The sequence below is a fragment of the Drosophila takahashii genome, chromosome 2R (assembly GCF_030179915.1).
Source record: "Drosophila takahashii strain IR98-3 E-12201 chromosome 2R, DtakHiC1v2, whole genome shotgun sequence".
Classification (NCBI taxonomy): domain Eukaryota; kingdom Metazoa; phylum Arthropoda; class Insecta; order Diptera; family Drosophilidae; genus Drosophila; species Drosophila takahashii.
The window spans coordinates 22,789,307-22,802,926 of record NC_091679.1 but is presented as its reverse complement, the minus strand read 5'-3'; the positions used below and the strand labels follow the sequence as shown (position 1 = coordinate 22,802,926).

At 40.7% G+C, this 13,620-nt stretch overlaps 1 protein-coding gene across 23 annotated transcripts in view; it reads left to right on the top strand.

Annotated features, from left to right (window-relative positions):
- lola (longitudinals lacking) overlaps window positions 1-13,620 on the top strand; it is a 61,831-nt gene continuing 48,211 nt past the window's right edge. For 5 of the 23 annotated variants that reach the window (XM_017150533.3, XM_017150529.3, XM_017150531.3 and 2 more), the window contains exons 1-5: window positions 1,701-2,018; window positions 10,159-10,570; window positions 10,634-11,030; window positions 11,249-11,956; window positions 12,022-12,102. In XM_017150533.3, coding sequence (XP_017006022.1) covers window positions 10,397-10,570; window positions 10,634-11,030; window positions 11,249-11,956; window positions 12,022-12,102 — 1,360 coding nt within the window. In that variant the 5' untranslated portion in view covers window positions 1,701-2,018; window positions 10,159-10,396. Of the gene's footprint in view, window positions 353-1,694; window positions 2,019-9,131; window positions 9,319-10,158; window positions 10,571-10,633; window positions 11,031-11,248; window positions 11,957-12,021; window positions 12,103-13,620 lie in introns of those variants that run through there. The other 18 variants (XM_017150516.3, XM_017150518.3, XM_017150517.3 and 15 more) reach the window with 9 other exon arrangements.

The following is a 13,620-nucleotide window of genomic DNA, read 5'->3' as shown; positions in this document are numbered from 1 at the left end:
TTTACAAACGGCAACTCTCAGGAATAAAATCGTCGTCGCTCCGCTCGTTAAATTTTCGTCGTTTCCCACCCACACAGAACAAAATTCAGTTAGTAACTTACAAAGCTAGGCGCATTACATAAATTCAGTGGAGTATCGGAAAAATAAACTGAGTGATGGTGACGTAAAATACGTTTTTGTGTCGAGTGAATAATTATAATTTATTATAATTAAAGTTCAACTGCAATTAGGAAGAGGCGAAATAGATAATACATATTGGTGTTTGTGAGTGTTTGGCGCCTCTCATGAGAGAGAGGGAGTGGGAGAGCGAGAACGTGACCGAGTTGCAATGAAAACTCCAATGGAAATTCAGGTGAGCGATTGTCAAACGACGTGATGTTATGCGGGGACTATCATTTCCATAGCCCCCAAATGATCTGTAGAATTTATGTTCGCCACAGAGACACACCTCGGATCAATTAGTGTTGGTTAGAGCATTTGGCATGTGTGTTGTAGAATTTCGCACGGGAATGTTAATTTTCCAGTCTAAAATCGAAAAACCGTTAAAAATTAAGGTACATATTTAGGTACACATAATTTTTACACAAAAATTAGAGAGAAAACGCGAGACGATGAAGTCATGCTGGAAGCCAAAAATAAATCAACGCCGATCATAAAAACGTTTGGAGAGTGCACAAAATATAATTTGCGCTTTTTAGTAGGAAATGCATTGCACACACATGCAGAGAACTGTGTCCCATCCCCCTCGCACACACTTAAACCATTGCAACGAGCGAGAGAGAGAGGGGGAGAGTGAGAGAGAGCTTGCTCGGCAACGGTAATTTGTACCATTTCGAACATTATGGCTTCGCTTTGCCTGCAAAAAACAAAAAAAAAAACAGAGCAAACAAAAGCCAAAAGCAACAACAAAATCTCGCCGCCTCTAGTGTGGAAAACAATAACAATTCCGAATGATATTTTCGAACTCCGCCACATAAAACCAGAGTTGCCAACCTCTTACGTTGACATGTCAGGTATTTCCAAAATGGGGTTCCTTAAACCTAATAGAGTTTATTAAATAAAAAAATTCTTCAAATCGCATAACCTTGTAATTCATTTAATTTTTGGTATCTAAAATTAAATAAAAAAGCTATTGTCATAAATATTCTTTAGGTACGATCAAAATTTTCACACATTACCTTAGATTACTAACTAATTAAGAATTAAATCAATAGACAAGAATATGGAAGACAATAATTGAAACGGATAGACATAAGTTTTGTTTTTGAATGCTACTATTACTTGATCTCTTGCCGATCCGGGCTGGGAACTCTCTTTACTTTCGCATGTTAATTGGTGGCATTTCTGGTTTAAGGATTAAGTTCTAACTAGACATATGGGCATTTGCCCATATAATACATACTATGAAAGTACATTACAAGCTTGCACGTCACTTGACCTTCTGCCTTTTGTTGATCTGTCCCCGTGAGTTGGCAACTCTGGGCTGGCAACTCTGCGCGGCGAGCATACAAAAAAGCACACGGAACGGTGGGCGAAGCGGCAGAAGGGAGGGCGACCAACAGACGACGTCAACTCAATTTTCGAACTCGCACTCGCACTCTTCGGGTTTCGGTTTCGTTTCTAACTCTCTCTCGGCGCTCTTCGGCGTATCTGCTTTGGCACTTTTCGGTTTTTCGTGCGCCAGCGGAAAGTCGCGTCAGGCGTCACTCGCAGTCGTCAGTTTTTCTTCAGTGGCTTCGCGCGTCCGCAATTTTCAGTGTGTGGTGCGTTGTTGCTGCTGCCTACTCTTTTTCTTTCTGCTCTTCACGGCAGCGGGAAAGGAAAACACATACACATGCATACAGGGCCCCATCACATACAGTAAAAATAAATTCAACTTTATTGCTTTTCCCGTCGCGTTATCGTGTGTGTGTATTATATATATATTTTATATATATGTATGGCTTGGAAAAGCAACACCAAAATTTGATATGTGCAAAGTTTATTGACGACTACGTGCTGCCTGTGATTCTATTTCGGTGTGTATATAAAACTGATAAATAATGTAGTTAAATATCGCTAAACAATATACAGTAAGAACTCGCATTTGAACTGTACTTGGGATTATCTGATTGTGTATGTGAGTGTGTCTGTGTTTTTGCATATCGAATCGATACTTCCAGTGCTGTTCCTATCGATTTTTCCCTATGCTCACCCAACGGGAGAAAGCTTTCCCCAGCGAAGGGAAAGAAAGAGCGAGAGAGGGAGAGCTTTCCCGCAAAATGCAACGCTGAAGTAAATGACGGGCTATTTTCATTAATTTTCACACGCACACACAGCCAGTGGCTCACTTTCCATGCAAATGAGGTCAAGTGTTGCAGTGGGAAATGTCTTCTACACGTACATGTATGCTCGTATGTTATGTACGTGTGTGCTGCAAAGTTATATAAGCTTTTTATTACAAATTGGGGAGATGGGAAAAGCTGTAATTAGTAAACAAGGCGCTTGGCAGAGCAATTAAAATGAAATGCTGATTTGTGAAACTCCTAGAAAAAAGCACGTTTTTTATTTCGATAGATTCCCAAAGTCTCCACGGCCGCCATCTTGGTTTTTCCCCCACACATAAAATATTTTTTCAATGCTAGGCCCTCTCTCGCTCTTTTGGCTCCCCTTTTCTTTCTCTCCCGCTCTTTCCGTCTTACTCCCTCGTTCGCTTTATGTTTGTTCACAAAAAAAGTACAAAAACAACCGTGAAATTTTCTCTCTGCACTTTTCACACACACTTAGAAAAGTGGGAGAGTCGGAAAGATAGTGGGAGAGGGAAAGAGAGAGCGGTCGCACACATATTTTGGTTTCCACTTTGTGCTACACTTCTGCTTTTGTTGTTTTCTTTCGGACACGTTTACACATTTCCATTTTTCATATTTTCGTGTCGCCTAATCTTTTATAGGATTTCTGCGACGTTGCCAAATTTCACCTGCGACTTTTGCAAAAGTTTCATTTGTTTACATTCTACGCACATGTGCAGAATAATAACAATAATAAATGAGATATAAAAAAGCTTTTGCGCAACAAGTGTAGGAAATCAGAAACTGTATTTTTTTCCTCGGCTTCTTGCCTTAATTCTTTGTTTACCATTTATATATATTTCTTTCGAGTCATCAGATTTTTTTTTTAAAACGAATGACCTTGCAGCACATTTCTGACCTACACACGCACGTGCCAAAAAATATATAAAAAAATTAGTAAATGTCGCACTTTTCTTCTCTATTCTCCACTATTCCCGATGTTCTTGTTATTACAGTAAACAACTAATATAGAAAAATAATGAGCGGCGGCCGTTGCCGTTATCGCCGCCTGCTCTTTGGCCGACTTTTATTTTTGTTAGTTTTTATATACTTATTCGCTTTGGCCATTAGCAAAAAAGTTCATTGAACTGTTGTGCGTTTTATTTCGCTGTTTATTGTTGATTATTTTCGGTGGCTTAGTTTTTTCACTTTCACTTGAATTGGCCTGGGGACTTAATAAGTTTTAGACGAATGTTACCAAAATGGTATTGAGCCAAACAACAAATTTAACTCGTGCTTTGGTTAAAGATTGTAGTTTTCATCAAAAATGTATTTATTTACATAATTTCATAGTTAAAACACATTTAATTATAGACTTGAAATAATCGACCTACCAACATTGAAAAATTGGTCTACTTTTTGATCGTCAAGTTCCATAAATGGCATGCCAAGCGGAAAACCAATAAAGTGAGCCTCAAAAATTGCTTACAACAAAACGAACCAACAACACCATCATCAGGGCAAATCTCCATTGAGATAGATATAGATAACCTCACCAAAACCCAAAGCACAGACTTCCTCCGCTCCCACACAAATATAAATAATATTCGCAGTCGCAGATACATTTACAAATACAGATACATTCGCGCATAACAAGCCCTTAACATTCACTTTAAATAGCTTTTCGAGAAAACAAGTTTTGTGGTTGACGTTTTTTTAATACATTTTTCGCTGCTTTAATGGCAAAACGACATTTTCTGCGGCTGAACAGAACCGAGCGAAGCGGAAAAGGAAGGAAAAAGAAGCATGAAAATGGAAAACGATATGTTCCAATACACTTTGAATAATTTCTAAGTTTGCAACTGAAATTCAAGTTATAGATGTCGCTATCTAGGGTATATAAAATATTCTTATTTAGTCTACATATTTACATTTTTATACCCGTTACTCGTAGAGTAAAAGGGTATATTAGATTCGTGCAAAAGTATGTAACAGGTAGAAGGAAGCGTTTCCGACCCTATAAACTATATATATTCTTGATCGGGATCACTAGCCGAGTCGATCTAGCCATGTCCGTCTGTCCGTCCGTCTGTCTGTCTGTCTGTCTGTCTGTATGAACGCTGAGATCTCGGAAACTATAAAAGCTAGAAGATTGACATTTTCCATGCAGATTCTAGGAGTTCCTACGCAGCGCCAGTTTGTTTCAAAAGGGTGCCACGCCCCCTCTAACGCCCACAATCGCTTATATACGGTTTTAAAAATTTCAATATTTTGGAAAAGTAAAAATGCAGTTTTATTGTGTTTATCAATACCTATCGAAATGTAGAAGAAATTTTTTAAATCGGACCATTCGTTAAAAAGTTACGGCGGATCAAAGTTTTTCTCCATCTCTTTCGCACTCCCTTTAGCTGAGTAACGGGTATCTGATAGTCGGGGCACCCGACTATAGCGTTCTCTCTTGTTTCTTTTCATCTTATCCATTTTTGCCAATGTTTTTAATTTTTTTGTGTTATTCATTACACACACCTATTTATTAAGATGATTGACGATTAATATAAAGAAAACTACTTGATTTGGATTCCCAATTCATTACTAAAAACTAGTTCCTCGCGACTCTTGCAAGGTGCTTGGAAAACCCATGCTCTTTTCTGAGAAATTACAGTAACTAATCATATTTTTGGTGGTTTACCCGGACGATCCCATGTTGACTCAGATTGTTGGCTTATTTTCACCTGATCCCCGCCATTCACACTTGATTCAGCTTTTCTCAATCTTCAATCTTGTAGCCTGTTTGCTGCTACATGTGCAAAGCAAAAAATCGACGGGCAGAAAAGGTGTAAAAATAAATAAATGAGCGACAGACGCCTACGTGGGTTTTCAGAGGTGTTTTTTCCTCCCGTTTTTTGTTTTTGTTTTTTGGGCTTCGAACCGAGCGAGTTTCATTGGTGTTTGTGTGAGTGGCTGCTATTCAGCAACATTTTCAGCTGCCAGAAATTAAATTATTGAAAGTCAGTGCGAGAGTCGCCGAGTCGAGTTTATTTTTACGTCGTAAATATACAAATTTTATGTCTCGCAAACGCACATATGTACGTATAAGCATGTATGCGTTCGAGCAGAAAAAGATTCCACTTTATGCAAATCTTGTGGGGGAAGTTTTATATATTTCGTTCTTGGCCTCCAACACACACTCCTTCTTCTTTTCTCTCTCCCTCTTTCTTATTTTAAGTTATTTCCATTTTAAATTTGTTTTTCTGGCCATGTGTGTGTATGGGTGTGTGTGTCATGGCGATTTTTCTGGCTGCGATGTGAAATGAAATGAGTTTCTTAAACTGGTTTTTCTGCCAACGATCGGATCGGAATGGAACGGATCGGATCGGATCTCTCGGATCTCTAAACCAACAAACAAAACTCGACTTGCCAACCGAGAACGGCGACCACCACCCGCTCCTCCGTTTCGTTTTTCGAAATGGCACAGTTCTTGTATGTTCTGCGGAACCGGTTTTTCTTTTGACTTTTGCACAGAACAAACAGAACTCTTGAAAAACCAGCCCCATTAATATTCCGAAGTTTAAAGCTCTCTCCTCTCTCTCTTTGGCTGACCAACAATTTTCACTACTCCAAAAGGGGCTCCAGACTTTGGCGGCACTTCCTGTGTGCAAAGAGAGAAGTAGTAAACAAAAAGGACGACAGTTGTGATCCAACATCTGCCGACAGGACGATGAAAATGGAGGGAGAATACTACATATACACATAATGCTACTCGAAACATGGAGAGGGGGGATCGGCTTATTTTAGGGGTTGCTTGCAACCCCAAAAAACCCGGCCGGCCGACAGGACGAGGACCCTCTCCCTCATCCTCCTACTTTCCCGTAAACCGGTCCGTTCTCCCGAGGTTTTTACCTTTTACCGTCTGGCGCGTGCTTAGAAAACGGGGACCGACATCCGTCGACATCCTTTATATTATCCCGCTCCCCATCCCACCATAGCATCCCATTTTCATTTCCATCTGGCACTCGAAAAGTCTGTTGGCATTGAACCCTGAATTAATTAAATAGCTGATTTCTAAAACAAGTTTATAACAAAAGGATAGGGATAATATGTAGCGATTCTCGTATTTTAATTTGTTATAAACCGATCTAAGCTTATGAGGGAAAGTTTCATAATCCAATCCATTTCCATCTGCCATTGATCCATGAAGACTTATAGTTGATAGAAATAGCAACCCAATCAAATTGCGAAAGATAACCCATCTGTTTTTCGTACTACAGCGGTTGCAATAATAAAAAAGTTGAGTTTTTCGCTAACAACGTTTCGTAAAATGAATAATTTGAACGTAGTTTGATAGTAGATCTCAACACAAAATAATATTAGGCAAATGTAAGGAAAGTCCATTAATTGATCGCAGCAACTAGCTTAAAAAAAGGATGGAAATGAACATTTTATCTTACAATGCTGCAGTTGCTATATCAAAATAAAGATGAGTTTTTCGCTAACAACGTTTCGTAAAACATAAAATTTTGAACGTAGTTTGATAGTAGATCTCAGCACAAGCTATATGTTTATTTAAGGTTATTTAATTTACCATAAATAATGCAAGCAGATCGTATATTAAAAATATGGAAAATTCAATTAATATTTTCCTCTTAACCCTACGGCTGCCATATCAAAAATCAGTTGAGTTTTTCGCTAACAACGTCTCGTTAAAAAAATTTTGAGCGTAGTTTGATAGTAGATCTCAACACAAAATAATATTAAACAAGTGTGGCTGTTCATTAATCTAAGCAACTAGCTTAAAAAAGTATGGAAATGTACAATTTTCCTTGCAATCCTGCAGTTGCTAAATCAAAATAAAGATGAGTTTTTCGCTAACAACGTTTCGTAAAATATAACATTTTGAACGTAGTTTGATAGTAGACCTCAGCACATTCAATTAACCATAAATAATGCAAGCAGTTTGTATATTTTATATATGGAAAAAGCAATTCATATTTTCCACATTAACTCTGCGGCTGCAAAAACAAAAACCAGTTGAGTTTTTCGCTAACAACGTCTCGTTAAATACAAATTTTGAGCGTAGTTTGATAGTAGATCACAACACAAAATATCTGGCAATTAAAAAATAGTAATACAGTCAAATGATCTGTATTTAAGGCGTTTAGGTTTAAGGTTTTTAAAAATGTAAAGCAATCCTCATAAAAAATAGGTCGCATTCAATTTGTTCACCATTCATTAACCTATTTGCAACAGCTATTAAAATAGTGTCTTGGATTTATATTTGCCAAAACATTTCCGATTGCAGTTGCCAGATGAAAACCCAGCTGAGATTTTCGCTAACAATGCTCCGTAAAACGTACGATTTTGGACATCGTTTGATAGTAGACCTCAGCACAGTCTCTCTCTCTCAGTCTCCAATTACCGATTGCTCATTACTCCACCCCCGTTTATGTAGTTCATCTTTTGTGGGTTCTCGTGGGAAAACCGAACCCCAAAGAAGTGCGAGCCTTTGGGCCCAACTGTACTTTTCCGCACACGCATACAAACTCACTAGCTCGTATAGTTAGCCCTCTCTCGCTCTTGTCGGTCACAGGATCCCAATTCATAATCCTCCACCATCTGCGCAAAAATAAAACCTTGCAATGTGCAAAGAGCGCGCGTCATTCGTTCGCAAAAGGGGAGAGAGGGAGAGAGCACGAGAGAGATCCTTTTTCGCCTCCCTGCAGTTTTTACCTACTCCTCTTTGTGTCGGCTTATGTATGTACGTCTTTGTGGGCTGGTGTGCGTTTCTGGAAAACCCCTCCAATGCATCATCATTGGGGTAAAACTTTCTGTTGTTGTTTTTGCCGCTTCTCTTTAGTGATTTATGCAGACGAAAAACGCAGGTCAAAAAGACATTAGTTTTCTAAACTAAAATTAAAACCCGAATTCGAGTCTTGTCGCTGAACAATAAATGTATTTCCCAAGTTTTTAAATTTACTATTTAACACTAATTGACAAGTTGAAGTTGATCATTAATTTATCATTAGTTTTTCTTTCTGTGCATTTTGTGCGCATGCCTTACACCTTCCTTCCATGTGGCGGACCATGTGTTTGTGTGTATAACAGAATCTCGAAAAACTGATCCCTCCGCCTAACGGTACTTCGCTTGGGTCTCCCTGGGGGTGATTCTCTCCCTCCTGCTCCCTCCTTCTCTCTTGTTTTCTCCCTGTCTATTTTTTGCGCCTGGATCTGGCGAAAACGGAAAAACACAAAGGGAAGTGAAAAAGGGAGCCTCAGTCACGTAGACATTTCTGAGTGAGACGGCCCTCACTCACTCCCTGCCGCGGAGAACAGTTAGTTTTCTAGGTAATCGGGGGCATTCATTTTTAGTTTTTCAAAGACAACTCTGCTTAAATGGTGGTGCTAGGCGTCCTCGTGAAAAATCAATGTCTAACTAGCAAACTTTTATCATAGAACGCAGAAAATCAAAGTATAAACGTTGTTCCAGCCAATTTTCACTACCTGTATGTGTTTGTGTTTCCCGTTATTTCGCTTTGGCACGATTATTGCCGCTGCAGTTCTCCTTTTCCTTTGGGCTCCTTTTCCTCTGCCGACGTCGCCGCCGCAGCCTACCTGCCTCTCTCTCGCTCTCTGTCCTTTTGCCTACTTGGCAATTTCGTAACGTGCCCCCAAACGGGAGAAGGAGAGGGAGCAACAGAGAGCGACGCTCAACTCTCAACTCGCCCCTCTCGCTCTGGCAGCAACTTCGTTCGCAGGGCGGCCATTGGCGAGGGAGGGAGACAGAGCGCCGGAGAGCGCCCGCTCGCTCTCGAGCGGCGGAGCAGAGCAGCAAGGCGTCGTTCCGAGGGTCGCTCAGTTGCCGTCACATTTGCGTCGTTTCATTCGGTTTTGTGCGCTCGGAGCTTTTGTTTGGTTCTCTGCGTTGTGCGGCAGATCGCGAGGCAACGCGTGCGGTTTGCTGGCTAAATTTTACTTACATACACACATTCAGCGCTGAAGCGGAGCTAGAATAGAAAAACCAACCTTTGCAGTGCTAATTATTTACAACACAACAGTAAGTGTTCTTGTGTGTGGAAGTGGAGCATAATCGCGAGCGAGAGAGATTGTGAAATAGCGCCCATATCTATATGATGGGTGCCTTTGTTTGCCTGTGTGTGTGCGTGCTTCTAATGAAAACGTTCTATTTTTAAATGCGCACACCATAAAAAACTGAAACGATTGCTCCACACTTCAACTTTAAAAATTATCAGTCAACGAGTGTGCCAGTGTTGGTCTTGGCGATGGGGGAAAATGAAAATCATCATAAATATTCGTCTGAGTCTGAGTGTGTGTGTCTACTTGTGAAATTTTCCACAACGGAGAAAAAGGAAAAAAAACCAGACACAAATATATATGTTTGCGCTGCAGCGACGCTGACTGCGAAACTTCCCCTCTTTATGTTTCATGCTTCGTTTTTTCCTACTTAATTTTTCGGTCGTCACGAAGTCTCTTCGGCTTTTATCGTGTCCATCGATCTCCAACACCAACACACAAGCAGTCGGGAAGCAGAAGCAGCAGCAACTGTAACACAAAATCCGTTAGCTCTCTCTTTGGGTGAGAGCGCGTGTGTTGGAAAGAGCAAAGTTGAAAAATTAACAAGAAGCAGAACTCGCTCGAAAATAATAAAAAAACTGCATTTTGCTGTGCAAAATTTGCATACAAGTATGTCTCTGTGTGTTTGTGTGTGAATGCAAAACAACAATAATAATCTAGCTGAAATTTCAAGCGTGTAAAAGAGATGAAAGATATTGTTATTGCTGCGCTGAAATTAAACATGAACTTGACCTTGGGCCGCATTATTGCGAGTTATTTGCGTTACTAATTTTGTTTTTTTTTTTCCCCTCTCTCTTTGCAGCATAACTGCTGATATACAAAACAAAACTACAAGAAGAACCGAAGGCGAAAGCAGTTTTTTTCGTTAACCCCCACACTGTACCCCTAAGTTTTGCCCATTGTAAATCAGCAAACGAGTGGCGAAAAAACCGCGAATCAGAGAGAGAGCTCAACGTTCGGCCCCAAGGACGTGGGCCCAACCCCCAGGATCCATTTCCGACCTCATTTCCCCCACATCATCCGAAACCCAAGAAAACAAAATGGATGACGATCAGCAGTTTTGTTTGCGGTGGAACAACCACCAGAGCACACTGATCAGCGTGTTCGACACGTTGCTGGAGAACGAGACTCTAGTCGATTGCACGCTAGCCGCCGAGGGCAAATTTCTCAAGGCCCACAAGGTGGTGCTGTCAGCATGCAGTCCCTACTTTGCTGTAAGTTACAACAAAAATGGGAAAATATTGCAATGTTTTACTATTTAAATCCCTTCCCCACAGACCTTACTACAAGAACAGTACGACAAGCATCCCATTTTCATACTCAAGGATGTAAAGTACCAAGAGCTGCGCGCCATGATGGACTACATGTATCGCGGCGAGGTCAATATTTCGCAGGATCAGCTGGCCGCCCTGCTCAAGGCCGCCGAATCGCTGCAGATCAAGGGTCTGTCGGACAATCGCACTGGCGGCGGAGCAGCCCCCAAGCCAGAATCCTCCGGACAGCATCATCGCGGTGGCAAGCTTAGCGGTGCCTACACACTGGAGCAAACGAAGCGGGCCCGCCTGGCCACCGGCGGAGCGATGGACGCGTCCGGCGATGTGTCCGGTTCGCGTGAAGGCTCCTCGAGTCCGTCGCGTCGGCGTCGAAAAGTCAGACGTCGCAGCATGGAGAATGGTGAGTTGTCAAGCGATTAAAGTCTTTTATCTTTTATTCTGCCAAGTAAAAAAAGTCGAGACCATTGGATATATATGAAACTTTAATATTAACTCAAGTCATTTTTGGCAATTTTTAATTAAATTTGTGTTGATAAAAAAAAAAAAGATAATTTCCTTAAGTAAATAAAAATATTTTACCACATAATTAAATAATAATTCCCCTCTTCATATTTGCAGATGCCCACGACAACTCCAACTCGTCCGTGTTACAAGCCGCCGCCTCGAATCAGTCAATCCTCCAGCAAACAGGCGCCGGTCTGGCCGTCTCCGCTTTGGTCAGCACCCAGTTGTCCAGTGGACCGGCCGCCGGAAGCCAAGCGTCGTCGACCCAGCAACAGCAGCCATTGACCAGCACCAACGTTACCAAAAAGACTGAAAGCGCTAAACTAACATCCTCGACAGCCGCCCCAGCGAGCGGAGCATCTGCGTCAGCGGCCTCCGTACAACAGGCTCATCTGCAGCAACAGGCGCAGACCACAAGCGATGCCATTAACACCGAGAATGTACAAGCCCAGAGCCAAGGTGGCGCCCAAGGCGTCCAAGGCGATGACGAGGACATGGATGAGGGTAGTGCCGTTGGCGGAGCAAGCGTCGCCAGTGGAACCAATCCCGCCTCCGCCTCTGCATCCGCCGTCCATGCCGGAGTTGTGGTAAAGCAGCTGGCCAGCGTTGTGGACAAATCGTCGTCGAATCACAAACAGAAGATCAAAGACAACAGCGTGTCATCAGTGGGCTCCGAAATGGTTATTGAACCCAAAGCCGAATACGATGACGATGCGCACGATGAAAACGTTGAGGATTTGACACTGGACGAGGAGGACATGACAATGGAGGAGCTGGACCAGACTGCCGGGACCAGCCAGGGTGGCGAAGGATCTAGTCAAAGTGAGTTACCGCAAGCCTTTTTCCTTGTTTCCCTGAAACTAATAAGATCTCTCCTTGTTAAATAGCATATGCAACATGGCAGCACGACAGATCTCAGGATGAACTTGGACTATTGGCACAGGATGCACAGCAACGGGATCCTCAAGGTGAGTGTTTGTTGCCTCTAAAATCGATTATATGAGCTACGAACAAATGAAAAAGCAAAAAGTACAGCTTAGCCTAGAAGTTTTTAGACGAGATGTTTTTTCGAACCAGCGAGCACGACAAACAACAAGCTTAAATTCAAATGCAAATGCAGATTAAAGATTGAAATCCAACTTTTCAAGGTCATAGCTTCATTTTAATCACACAAACATTTAAATATACATAATTATTTTTTTCCATTTTAAAGTACCCTACAAAAGTCGTGCTCCGAAAAAAGCTCTTAAACGTTAAAGAAGAAAAAATAATAAGAAACTTAGAATTTTTTGAATATAATTTTCAACAAGATAGCAGACGAAAAAAGCAAGCAACAAGAAAAAGTACAAATACAAACAATACCAAAAATAACAAGATTTGTGAGCAAGAGTTTGGCGCAGAGAAAAAAAAAAAATATTAAAACAGCTAAATTAATGTTGAAGAGCGAGAATTTACGACTCTGATTTGCGAATTTTATGAGAGAATTTTAATGGCTGGATTTTGATAACTTTTTTATTTTTGCCTACGCCGCTCACTTCGTCACAGATAAATTAACCCGAAACAAGAATAATTTGTGCAAGTTGAAAGTATTACTTAAAAACTCTCTTTACTTAATATGATTTTTTACAAAACTAATAATTTTTTAATTATGACACATAATTTGTATAACTAGTAATCTTTTTTTTTGTACATATCTATTTATTATGATTAATTTTTAACACACACACACTTTTGAAAAGAAAATGAGAAACATTTACCACTCACACACTACATATATAATTGCTATAAACCACAAAACCCTACCACCACCAACCACCCCTAACATGCTCATTATACCATTATTATCTATATATATATATGTATGATTATATGTATGATCATTTGTTGTTGAATTTTCGTAATACGTTTCTTTACAATTGGTGTTTGATTAACTATTAATTTTGCCTTATTTACTGTATATATAAATCGCATACTTCGACATCCCCAACATTTTTTAGTTGCCTGCCCTCTCACTATCTTTTTTCCTCCCCCTCTGTTCTCCTCTCTCTCTATTTCCAACATTAAGCCGTTAGCTGCAGAGCAAAAACAAACAAAAATAGAAAATGCATTCCATAATAATTCATAATTCATGGTCACACTGACTCACCCACAAAAACACACTCACCCACACTGCAGCTTTAAAATAGGCAGAAAAATCAAAGAAATTCCCTTATCACTTAAGTTAGTGTTTAAATTTACGTATCAACAGTGTTCTATATGTGCGTTTTGATCTCTCGCTCGCTCGCTCTCTCCCCCTCTCTAAGCTGCTGTTTGTGAGCGTGTGTCATTTTGTGTGTATAGTGCGTGTGTGTGAGTGTGCAGGGCTCTGTCCACATGTATTTCCCCCCACAAAGAAAGCTCTCTGAGTACAGTCGCGTCAAAAGTTTGCAAAGTTTGGCCACACTTCCAGCAATTTTATTATGTTTGTTCGCCTTAACTTTGTTTGC